At 43.4% G+C, this 13712-nt stretch overlaps 1 protein-coding gene across 1 annotated transcript in view; it reads right to left on the bottom strand.

The window, feature by feature from the left end:
• DYM (dymeclin) overlaps positions 1–13712 on the bottom strand; it is a 201393-nt gene that overhangs the window by 63831 nt on the left and 123850 nt on the right. The window contains exon 14 of the mRNA XM_069963208.1: positions 11498–11600. Coding sequence (XP_069819309.1) covers positions 11498–11600 — 103 coding nt within the window. The remainder of the gene's footprint in view (positions 1–11497; positions 11601–13712) is intronic.

Below are 13712 nucleotides of genomic sequence, written 5' to 3'. Positions count from 1 at the left end.
GTATGGGGCTTATTAGTGTAACCTGCTGAGCTCAGTTGACTTTTAAGTGGTTGGAGGCCGGAGAGGCTGTGAGCGGCTCTTGTGCCGGGCACTGAAGTGCTTATTATTCTGGCAGCTTCTCCTTCCCTGGGCGGCTCGGCCTCTGTGTAATTGCAGCCTGTGCCATCATGTCATCTATCAGGCTGCCTGGCCTATCTGAAAGGCTTCTGCGGAGCACAAACAGGAAGGCCGGCAGAGACAGAGGCAGGAGCCGGGATAGCGGTCACCCAGACGGACGGTGCGGCAGGACACAACAGGCAGATTATACCGCTCCTACCTCCTCGTCCTATTTCCCGCAGATTATGGGATTGTGTGTGTTAAAAGAAATTCATGACGCTGTTTCACTTCCTTACAGGACGAATCAATCTGACTGTGAAAAGACAAATGAGCCTGGTCCTCCGGTAATGGGGCTTAAAGGGGACTCCACTATGTGGTTATCACTGGAAGATTAAAAGGTGGCCATACACCTACAACAACGGACTGCAGAACCAGTGTGTATAATAATAATTATATAATAATATGTGTGTGTGTGTGTAGATGCCAACACAACACGTAATTCAGTTTGTGGCTGTATTATATCGAATGTAGTTTTACATCTACCTAAAGGGGTACTCCGGAGAAGAAAAAACATTTCTAAACCAACTGTTAAACAGTTGTGAAATTACTTATAGTTAAAAATTTCAAGTCTTCCAGTACTTATCAGCTGCTGTATGTCCTGCAGGAAGTGGTGTATTTTTTTACAGTGACACACTGCTCTCTGCTGCCACCTCTGTCCATGTCAGCAACTGTCCAAATCCCCATAGGAAACCTCTCCTGCTCTGGACAGTTCCTGACATGGACAGAGGTGGCAGCAGAGAGCACTGTGTCAGACTGGAGAGAATATACCGCTTCCTGCAAGACATACAGCAGATGATAAGTACTGGAAGATTTGAGATTTTTCATTAGAATTAAATCACAAATCTGTTGAGAAAAAAATATATATATTTCCATTGAAGTTTCCCTTTCAATATGGGCATCAGAAGATGCAGATTCCTAAGCTTCTGTAATATCCATATACCCTTACAGGGGGTTGAAGATGCCTATATAGGCTGCATAATGAACTCTGTGCCAATAGGGATCCTCTGCTCTGCCGCATCTATCACCTCCGAGCTGCAATATGCAGGGAGACAGGTTCATGTCCTAAGCCGCAGTTGTCATGGTGTTCTCTGTACACAGCTATACACAATGCTCAGCATCTACCTACGCACAGTACTACTTCCCCATCTCTATAGACAATTGGCAGGATCCACTAGATTTCAATGAAAATTCTAAAGCTAAAGAACGTGTATTTTACTACTATTGTATCTGAGTAACTCCGTCACAGCTACACAAGAGGCTTCTGCCATGTCCCTGGAGGCAGAGGTCACTGGGAGTTTTTCTGCGGAGTGCTTTCCTGCCCCCTGATGGCGAGTCCTGGTATAACCTCAACACTTGCACTGGAATGTAAAGCATGATCCAGCCCCGTGGAACTAGGAATGCCAGCATGCCCTGCCAGCGGTGTTATACCTTAATTCCTAATTCCGCAGAGACTGGCGAGCCGTAGTTTATCTCGGAGCTATTAGAAGACTTTGGCGGAGTTATGCGCTCCCTGCCCCCCACCTCACAACAGACTGTCATGTTGACATTGAGGACATCAACTAATCTGCCCCGAGGACAAAAATTTTATTCCCTCTATGTGGCCGTGAACAAAGAGCCTTCAGAGAGGAGGGAAGGTGTTGGGATTTGGCAGAGGGGGGTGCGTTCCCATGTTAGGAAGGGAATGTACAGACGCCTTCCCGGTGTCACGCCTATGGCGTACACTCGCCATAGCCGGACAGCCGTAAAGGTATCGAGACATCACCGTCCATCGGATCTGATGAATACACACATAGAAGCATTGCAGGACATGCAGAGATGTTCATCCTGAGCATCCTGGTTCATCCATGTCATGACTACTGAAACCAATTGCAGTCTGTATCTACCACCATAGATCAAAATCCAAACTTGTTAGAAGAGTCCCTTGGCAATACATTCAGCACTTAAAGGGGTTATCCAGCTAAAATCTTTTTCTTTCAAATCAACTGGTTTCAGAATGTTATATAGATTGGTAATTCACTTCTATTTAAAAATCTCAAATCTTCCCTTACTCATCAGCTGCTGTACGTCCTGCAGGAAGTGGTGAATTCTTTTCAGTCTGACACAGTGCTCTCTGCTGCCACCTCTGTCCATGTCAGCAACTGTCCAAAGCAAGATTAAACTTGTCTTGTTCTGCACAGTTCCTGACATGGACAGAGGTGGCAGCAGAAAGCACTGTGTCAGACTGGAAAGAATACACCACCTCCTGCTGGACATACAGCAGCTGATAAGTATGGAAAGACTGGAGATCGTTAAATAGCTTTAACAACACCTTTCTGTAACCAGTTATTTTGAAAGAAAAAAAGTTTTCGCTGGAGTTTAAAGGGGTTATCCAGCGCTACAAAAACATGGCCACTTTTCCCCCTACTGTTGTCTCCAGTTCAGGTGTTGTTTGCAATTAAGCTCCATTCATTTCAATGGAACTGATGTCTCAAAACCCCACCCAAACTGGAGACAACAGTAGGGGGAAAGTGGCCATGTTTTTGTAGCGCTGGATAACCCCTTTAATGTTTATCTACTGTGCCCACCGGTGATCTGTGGGGAAACCCATGCCGTTTCCCTGCAGTGCCCCCACAGGACATACTGAGTATTGCACCCCGTCCTTTTACATTCATGGACTTCTGTATACTACTAGACAAGGCAGGTCTTCTTGTGACCAAGGTAAGGGGCTCCTCTACTAACTTAGCGTTCCCTAATAAGGTGTAGGAGAAAGGAGCAGCCCTTTAAGACGCTGTCACAGTCTATGGGGTGGATACAGAGAGACAGGCAGGTGCAGTTACAGAGGAGAGACAGGACGGCCCCTGTGTACAGGCCAGACGCCACAGACGTATTCCCAGGGCAGTGTAACATGAGGCTCCATGGAGTTTCCTTTGAAGGGCAGCCTGCAGTGAGCGCGGTGTGGGAAAGCAGCATGCAGCCTATAAACAGGCTACGTGCTTCCCTTTTAACTCGGTTTTTCTTTCGTACAAACCTGAAATGTTCACACACAATGTTTTTGTTTATTTTGTAACCTCAAGCAATGACGAGTTATTTGTTTCATTTTATGTCTTTCTAAAATGAAGGAGACACAATGCTGCTCCATCCTGATATCTATAAGACGGCTACTCGCGGAGAGGCACCAGTATGGCGCAGGGTTACTAGTGGTCGCCATTGTTCAATCTCCATGATGTCTCCACAATCAAGGAAAAACCTTAAAGGGGTATTCCACTCAAACATAACTTTTCATATGTTGCTGCCCATGGTGAGACTAACAAGTCCTTCCATACTTCTCTTATACTTATATTATCTATTCTTATACTTCCATAACTATTCAGTTTCCTTCCCCCAGTTCTGAGCTGCTGCTTTCTGCTAAAGACACAAAAATCTGTGTGTGTGGGATTTTCTTTCTGTCTTCCCCTCCTCCCCCTCCCTCCTGAGACGGCTGATGTAAACAAGTCCATGACTGCCTGTATCTGTGATGCTGGGAGGATTACTCTGAAGTCAAGTTGCTGATGAACTGTAAATAATCCTCCCGATATTACAAAGTTGCTACAAAGTTGCAGCTAGGGACTTGTTTACATCAGTCGGCTCAGAAGGGAGGAGGGGGAGACAGAGAGAAATGCTCACACAGATTTTTGTGTCTTCGGCAGAAAGCAGCAGCTCAGAACTGTATAGATAAGTAGGAGACTGAATAGATAAGTATGGAAGGAACATAAAAAAAATATATGAGTGGAATACCCCTTTAAGAACCTTATTAAACATGAAAGACTTATGTACCCCTGTAACAACCAGTGACCCCAATATAAGATACAGAATGAGGAAACTCAGCTTGGGAAAATACTAGTCATAGCCATGAGAACAATCTAGGGGATAACAGTAACAGCAATGGACTCCTGACAACAGATGGGGAACCCCAGTAATAGCCATGGATGTTCCATCAACCAGGACAAATGAAGGAATCCCAGTAAAAGCTATGGACCTATAAATGCTGTAACCATTAATTGTGATGACTGGGGCAACCCCAGGAACAGCCACAGACCCCGACTAACACTGACAGATGGGAAAACCTATTTACTAGAACTGGAGCAGCCCCAGCAACCTCAACAGATGATGCAACCTAAGGGCCCTATTCCACGGGACGATTATCGTTCACATTATCGTTAACGATAAACGATCCAAACGACCACTATTACGCAAGACCTGAAATCGTTCACCAATTTACATGGAAAGATAATCGTTACTTATGATCTTTCTTGCGGTCGTCTTGTCGTCGCTATTGCGTTCGTCACTACTGCGAACGACCGAACGACTTCTTATTCAATTAGTTAGTCGTTAACTGCTATTCAACCGAACGATTATCGTTTGGAATTGAACGATTTAACGATAATCTGAACGATAATCGCCCAGTGGAATAGGGCCCTAAGTAACAACCACAAATCACTAAGAACAGCAAAATACATTGCAACAGACACGCTATATGCAGGTGATATAGACATATAATCAAGACAATGGTGCAGGAAGAATACAGTGCTGCAGGTGACCGGTCTAGGGACTTCCTTCCATTGCGTGCAGGATATTCTCTCCTCTATACACTTCAGTTGTTTTTCTTCCAAGGATTGGTTTCCATTTACTACATCCAGAAGCCACAAGTCCCCCCCCCCCCAATACGTCTTGTGAGAGTTACAGTTTTATGACCTGCCAAGCCGCTCATTAGAGTGACCTCTGACCTCCCCCTGTTTTTAGACATTTGATCTTTCGGACAGCCCTGTAACTAGCTTGTTAACATTTCATTTGTTGGAGGAGGCAAGGCAGCCATGTCATCCTACAGGGGAAGTGTTCATGGCTCAGGCTGACAACACCATCACCACACCTACAGTAATGGGGGGGATTGTGCATAGCCTTGTCGGCTTATATTAATGCTATTCAGGTCTCAATATGGCGGCAGAATCAAGGATGACAATAGGTTTACTATAATAAGTATTAATAAGTAATTGTATATAGGAGCAGTATTATAGTAGTTATATTCTTGTATATAGGAGCAGTATTACAGTAGTTATATTCTTGTATATAGGAGCAGTATTATAGTAGTTATATTCTTGTATATAGGGGCAGTATTATAGTAGTTATATTCTTGTAAATAGGAGCAGTATTATAGTAGTTATATTCTTGTATATAGGAGCAGTATTATAGTAGTTGTATTCTTGTATATAGGAGCAGTATTATAGTAATTATATTCTTGTATATAGGGGGCAGTATTATAGTAGTTATATTCTTGTATATAGGGGCAGTATTATAGTAGTTATATGCCTGTATATAGGGGGCAGTATTATAGTAGTTATATTCTTGTATATAGGGAGCAGTATTATAGTAGTTGTATTCTTGTATATAGGAGCAGTATTATAGTAGTTATATTCTTGTATATAGGAGCAGTATTATAGTAGTTGTATTCTTGTATATAGGAGCAGTATTATAGTAGTTATATTCTTGTATATAGGGGGCAGTATTATAGTAGTTATATTCTTGTATATAGGGAGCAGTATTATAGTAGTTGTATTCTTGTATATAGGAGCAGTATTATAGTAGTTATATTCCTGTATATAGGGAGCAGTATTATAGTAGTTGTATTCTTGTATATAGGAGCAGTATAATAGTAGTTGTATTCTTGTATATAGGAGCAGTATTATAGTAGTTATATTCTTGTATATAGGAGCAGTATTATAGTAGTTATATTCTTGTATATAGGAGCAGTATTATAGTAGTTATATTCTTGTAAATAGGAGCAGTATTATAGTAGTTATATTCCTGTATATAGGGAGCAGTATTATAGTAGTTGTATTCTTGTATATAGGAGCAGTATAATAGTAGTTGTATTCTTGTATATAGGAGGCAGAATTATAGTAGTTATATTCTTGTATATATGGGGCAGTAAAATAGTCACTTTATTCTTAAAGACAATAGTAAGTAAGGTCGTAGTCATATTTATGGATTAAAAAAATTACATATTTTATAAAAGAAAATTTATTTCTTTATTTTATGTTAATTTGGTATTAATATATAACATATAGTATTAATATAAAACAGCTTGCATCTTATTTTGTTCTACTACGTGTGGACCCTGTGGCTGAAGGCTCCTAACACAGCAGCGCTCGGATACTGGAATGTCTATCAGCTGTTCTTGTGGGGAAACACAGCACCTTTTGCTGGGAATAATAAAGAGGGCTCATGGTATCCAACAGAATTCTTGCTGGAAAGATTAAAATAACAAACCGGACTGGCTGTAAATATTAACGAAATCCGAGCTGTGGAAGAATGCGGATGATGTCCTCCAACCAGCAAATGAAAAAGGATCTCCTGGAGTAAGCATTGTGCAGACTCTCTTCCTTCAGACATGTCACATCTTGGTGGTTAAAAAACTGACCACTCAAAATAAGGAATTCCTAAAATATAATTGTGTGTACCAAGAGGTAAATAAGAGACAAAAAAGACCCACCCTGAGCACTTGAAATTGGAGACATTAGACTCTGAGACAAAGAAATACTGTGGGAAAATTCTGTGCTAGGGCCGGAGGAACTAAGAATGAGTGTTTGTTTTTATTTTCAATTTCAATACTTCCCACTACCACATACAATATAACTATAATACTGCTCCTATGCATAGGCTACCACAGATGCAGGGTAGGCAGCTGCTATGGGGCCCCTGCATGAGGGGGGCCCGGGGATGCACAGGGAAGATAAGAGCCAACCTGTGTCCTTCTGCTTAACCCCTCATGTACTTCTGTGTGTTAAGTGACCCAAAGTTATTTACATACTGTAACATAAAAATGGGTTAATAAGCAGAAGACAAGGCATTTCTGCTTCATTGGTCTGATAACCCCTGACCTCTGCAGACCTCAGAAGAACAGGTTATCAGTGCACTAGCCATCTCCTTCTCTTCTGCTTTTAACCCTTTTTGTGCTGCAGCATGTAGGTGAGATTTATGTTACATACACACTTCACTACATAAGGGGTTAAGCAGAAGGTAGTCTGCTGTTACACCTAAGTATTTAACCATAACTGCTCCTAATGGGCCCTTATAGTTAAATGCAGTGGACTGACAGAGCAAGCAGCGATTGGCTCTCTGCTCTGCCACAAGAGACTTTATTCTTTGGCCACATCACCAAATATACATATATATATATATATATATATATATATATACATATACACATACATACACACAGTGCTCCTATGTACAAGAATATATCTACTATAATACTGCTCCTATATACAAGAATATAACTACTAAAATACTGCCCCTATACACAGGAATATAACTACTATAATACTGCTCCTATATACAGGAATACACTACTATAATACTGCTTTCTATATACAAGAATATAACTACTATAATACTGCCTCCTATATACAAGAATATATCTACTATAATACTGCCCCCTATATACAAGAATATAACTACTATAATACTGCTCCTATATACAAGAATATAACTACTATAATACTGCTCCTATATACAAGAATATAACTACTATAATACTGCCTCCTATATACAAGAATATATCTACTATAATACTGCCCCCTATATACAAGAATATAACTACTATAATACTGCTCCTATATACAAGAATATAACTACTATAATACTGCTCCTATATACAAGAATATAACTACTATAATACTGCCTCCTATATACAAGAATATATCTACTATAATACTGCCCCCTATATACAGGAATATAACTACTATAATACTGCTCCTATATACAAGAATATAACTACTATAATACTGCTCCTATATACAAGAATATAACTACTATAATACGAACTGGAGAGAATGGAACCGCTGCACATCCCATCTATGGCTGATACTAATGCCGCTAGGCCTATATTAAAAATCAACACCAGAGTGTCTGTATATGAATTGATCAAGCCATATTGCCCCGTGTACCACCGCGCAGGTCCTCTGGTCCACACGGGTCCCTACGCTAACTCCACACCGTGTCGGTCAGCGACCGCCAACCCCGCAAAGCGTGCACGTGCAGGGAAGGGAGGCCATGGAACGGTCCTGCAACCCCAATGTCACAGGACCAGACTTATCCAGACTTGTGCTGCTTGGGGGCGACCTTCTCCGCCGGCGGTGCTGGCCGGGTTTTGGTGTGGTGTTTTTGGGTCTGGTCCTGTGGCATGGGGGTCGCAGGGCCGTCCCATGGCCCCCGTTCCCTGACTGTGCACGCCTGCGGGGTTGGTGGCCACTGACTGGCACGGTGTGGACTTAAGTGTAGGGACCCATGTGTATCAGATACCGGCACGAGGTACATGGGGCAGTATGGCTTGATCAATTCATACACTAAATTCTGATGTGTTTTTTATTTAGCCTAGCGGCACTAGCATCAGCCATAGGTGTGAGGTGCAGCGCTCTGTTTCTCCCCTGAACCGCATAAATACTATAATACTGCTCCTATATACAAGAATATAACTACTATAATACTGCTCCTATATACAAGAATATAACTACTATAATACTGCTCCTATATACATGAATATAACTACTATAATACTGCTCCTATATACAAGAATATAACTACTATAATACTGCCTCCTATATACAAGAATATATCTACTATAATGTGGCTCAGGGAAGAAACAGAGTGCTGCACATCACACCTATGGCTGATACTAGTGCCGCTTGGCTAAATAAAAAACACATCAGAATTTTGTGTATGAATTGATCAAGCCATACTGCCCCATGTACCTCGTGCCGGTATCTGATACACATGGGTCCCTACACTAAGTCCACACCGTGCCAGTCAGTGGCCACCAACCCCGCAGGCGCGCACAGCCAGGGAACGGGGGCCATGGGACGGCCCTGCGACCCCCATGCCACAGGACCAGACCCAAAAACACCACACCAGAACCCGGCCAGCACCGCCGGCGGAGAAGGTCGCCCCCAAGCAGCACAAGTCTGGATAAGGTATTGCGCTCACCATAGCTGCAGCAAACAGAATGGGAAAAAAACAGGAGGGATTAAAACCATGTGCACTCAGGTGTCTCCTGCTAATTGCGGTCATGTGGGTCTCACCAGGAGGAGTGCAAAACACGGAGAAAAGAGAGAAACAAAATGTGGCTCAGGGAAGAAACAGAGTGCTGCACATCACACCTATGGCTGATACTAGTGCCGCTTGGCTAAATAAAAAACACATCAGAATTTTGTGTATGAATTGATCAAGCCATACTGCCCCATGTACCTCGTGCCGGTATCTGATACACATGGGTCCCTACACTAAGTCCACACCGTGCCAGTCAGTGGCCACCAACCCCGCAGGCGCGCACAGCCAGGGAACGGGGGCCATGGGACGGCCCTGCGACCCCCATGCCACAGGACCAGACCCAAAAACACCACACCAGAACCCGGCCAGCACCGCCGGCGGAGAAGGTCGCCCCCAAGCAGCACAAGTCTGGATAAGGTATTGCGCTCACCATAGCTGCAGCAAACAGAATGGGAAAAAAACAGGAGGGATTAAAACCATGTGCACTCAGGTGTCTCCTGCTAATTGCGGTCATGTGGGTCTCACCAGGAGGAGTGCAAAACACGGAGAAAAGAGAGAAACAAAATGTGGCTCAGGGAAGAAACAGAGTGCTGCACATCACACCTATGGCTGATACTAGTGCCGCTTGGCTAAATAAAAAACACATCAGAATTTTGTGTATGAATTGATCAAGCCATACTGCCCCATGTACCTCGTGCCGGTATCTGATACACATGGGTCCCTACACTAAGTCCACACCGTGCCAGTCAGTGGCCACCAACCCCGCAGGCGCGCACAGCCAGGGAACGGGGGCCATGGGACGGCCCTGCGACCCCCATGCCACAGGACCAGACCCAAAAACACCACACCAGAACCCGGCCAGCACCTGGGGCTTTTTGGGTCTGGTCCTGTGACATTGGGGTTGCAGGGCCGTTCCATGGCCTCCCTTCCCTGCACGTGCACGCTTTGCGGGGTTGGCGGTCGCTGACCGACACGGTGTGGAGTTAGCGTAGGGACCCGTGTGGACCAGAGGACCTGCGCGGTGGTACACGGGGCAATATGGTTTGATCAATTCATATACAGACACTCTGGTGTTGATTTTTAATATAGGCCTGGCGGCATTAGTATCAGCCATAGATGGGATGTGCATCCGTTCCATTCTCTCCAGTTCGTATATCTACTATAATACTGCCCCCTATATACAATAATATAACTACTATAATACTGCCCCTATATACAAGAATATAACTACTATAATACTGCCCCTATATACAAGAATATAACTACTATAATACTGCTCCTATATACAAGAATATAACTACTATAATACTGCCTCCTATATACAAGAATATATCTACTATAATACTGCCCCCTGTATACAAGAATATAACTACTATAATACTGCCCCTATATACAAGAATATAACTACTATAATACTGCCCCTATATACAAGAATACAACTACTATAATACTGCCCCTATATACAAGAATATAACTACTATAATACTGCCCCTATATACAAGAATATAACTACTATAATACTGCCCCCTATACATTAGGATAAAATAATACATATGCTTCTCTATGAGGTTTATATATCCGTACAGAGTATTTTCACAGGACAGAGATTTATGGCATATTGTGAAGAGATATGACAGACTATACTCTCCGTGCAATAAAGTGCTACTCTGGAGTGGAATAAAAATCTCAAACCAACTGAAGTCAGGAAGTACTTACTGGCTGCTTTATGCTGTGCAGGAAGTGGTGTATTCTCTACAGTCTGACACAGTGCTCTCTGCTGCCACCTCTGTCCATGTCAGGAACTGTCCAGAGCAGTAGCAAATCCCCATTGAAAACCTCTCCTGCTCTGGACAGTTCCTGACATGGACAGAGGTGGCAGCAGAGAGCACTGTGTCAAACTGGAAAGAATACACCACTTCCCGCAGGGCATAAAGCAGCTGATAAGTCCACTTAATTTAGTTGCAGGCTCATCTAAGTAATGACCGGCACATAGACGTACCTTGCAGTAAGATAAAGGCTATAGCACTGTGCACACACTGAGAACGCTGTGTCTGGTTTATTGCACCAGTGACAGGATCTTGTCACTCACGGTTCCGTCACATCTGTGTGTACAGTCAACCACATGCGAGACATGAAGTCATCCTGCGAGTCTCGAGGTTGAATCTTGGTCTCATCTCGACAGACTGTGGCAACCAAGAGTGTCAGCGTCTCGATCAGCGGGGCCGAGAAGACGCCGCACACACGCACACACTCACGCGAGTCCTTCAAATCAGATACTCACGTAGTCAGGAAATGGAGAGTCGTCGGAGCCAAGGGATCCTCGCAGAGACTGTGTGGCTTGCTCCAGGACTTTGTTGTGTTTTTTAGAGAGCAATGAAAACAAACTAAAAGAGAAAAAAGAGAGAATAATGTTAATAAAGAGATAAAACCGAGATATTGTGATAGTGGTTCATGGGAGCCGACGCAAATGTGGGATCCCAGAGACTGAAGCAGTGCATTGTGTGGACCAGCACGGGACGTCTACAATATACACAGACGGGCAGGGACATCTACATATAGGTCTATGGAACCTTCCCGGAGCCTGAGGCTGCACTACCGAATCTCTCTTCTGCTTTCTATTAAAGGGGTAGCTCCCCCTCACAAAAAAAAAAAAATATACAAAAAAAATCTTTCAAACCAACTAGTCAAAAAACCTCCAGTCTTCCAGTACTTATAAGCCGCAGTATGTCCTGCAGGAAGTGGTGTATTGTTTTCAGTCTGACACAGTGCTCTCTGCTGCCACCTCTGTCCATGTCAGGAACTGTCCAGAGTAGCGGAAAATCCCCATACAAAAACCTCTCCTGCTCTCCAGACTGGAAAGAATACACCCCATAATGCAAGACATACAGCAGCTGATAAGTACTGGAAGGCTGAAGACTGTTTTAATAGAAGTAAATAGTAAATCTCTGATTTGAAAGATTTTTTGGGTGAACTTTAAGTCTGGTTTCATTTTGGGGAATCTCAATGTACTTGTGGATCTAAATCTGCGCAAAGTTGAGTGGACTTGCCAAAATGTTCCCGGTATTTGCCTTCTGATGGCTGGGGAAGATGGATACCACCTAAGGCTTCCTGGATACAGCCATAGGCCAGGTACTGACATCTTCAGTTTCTGAGAACGTTGCTGAAGTCGGGAACGTCCTCTTAACACTCATGACCACACTGCACCAGACTAGTAACAGAACAGGAAAAGTGACCATCATAGCTCAGTAGGGCAATCTCTAGTAGGTCTAGTAGGTCTCTTTCTATTATACTTGTTTCAGGTAACTTGTGTGTGAGCAGCAATATCTCTGCCTATTAAATAATGTACAGTGTATTTTTCATCAGTTTTCCCTTCTGCAGACTCCAGCTCTTCATTTTCAGTGTTCCACCATACAATGTATACAGGCAGAAGATGGGATCCTGCTCCCCTACAGCACACCCTCAGAAGCAGGAGCAGCATGAAAGTCATTATGGAGCAGTACTGAGTAGTCCTAGCTGAGAATTCAGCACTTTCCATTGACAAGCAACGATTGGCTTATAATCGACGAGAGTTGCTCTATTCTCATGACAGCACCGCGTTTCCAAAAGTGGTTCAGTAGCTATTGAAGCTGTGGGCTACCATCTCGCACCAGCAGACTGACTCTACAGCCTCTTTCTCTCTATGGGTACAGGTGCACTGTATGCGAGAAAGTAGGTCATGGCTTCAGCAGCTCACTGCACCTGCACAGCTATCATAATTTTACTTAAAGGGGTTATCCAGCGCTACAAAAACATGGCCACTTTCCCCCTACTGTTGTCTCCAGTTTGGGTGGGGTTTTGAAACTCAGTTCAATTGAAGTAAATGGAGCTTAATTGCAAACCGCACCTGACCTGGAGACAACAGTAGGGGGAAAAGTGGCCATGTTTTTGTGGCGCTGGATAACCCCTTTAAAGGGGAAACCTATTTTCTTTCAAATCAACTTGTGTTGTAAAGTTAAAATTATTCCAGTACTTATCAGCTGCTGTATGTCCTGCAGAAGTTATGTATTCTTAACAATCTGGCACAGTGCTCTCTGCTGCCACCTCTGTTCATGTCAGGAACTGTCCAGAGCAGGAGAGGTTTTCTATAGGGATTTGCGACTACTTTGGACACTTCCTGACATGGACAGAGGTGGCAGCAGAGAGCACTGTGTCAGACTGGAAAGAATATACCACTTCCCGCAGGACATACAGCAGCTGATAAGTACTGGAAAACTGGAGATTTTTTTTAATAGAAGTAAATTACAAATCTATATAACTTTTTGATTTAAAAGAAAAAAAAAAAAAAAAAACATTTCGCTCGAGTTCCCCTTGTGTAATCTTCTAATGTCATTTTGGGGCACTACAGGTCCCAGCATGTTCTCTGTCAGCTTCAGCTGTCAGGGACGCCTCCGCCCGCCGGACTGGGTTGCAGACAACAGGCAATTAAGGAAAACTGAGCAAATAAATGCTAACAGTCC

This window comes from Dendropsophus ebraccatus, chromosome 3 (assembly GCF_027789765.1).
Source record: "Dendropsophus ebraccatus isolate aDenEbr1 chromosome 3, aDenEbr1.pat, whole genome shotgun sequence".
NCBI classification, from domain to species: domain Eukaryota; kingdom Metazoa; phylum Chordata; class Amphibia; order Anura; family Hylidae; genus Dendropsophus; species Dendropsophus ebraccatus.
Note: the sequence above shows the minus strand (reverse complement) of the source record. Positions and strands in the feature narration are given on the sequence as shown.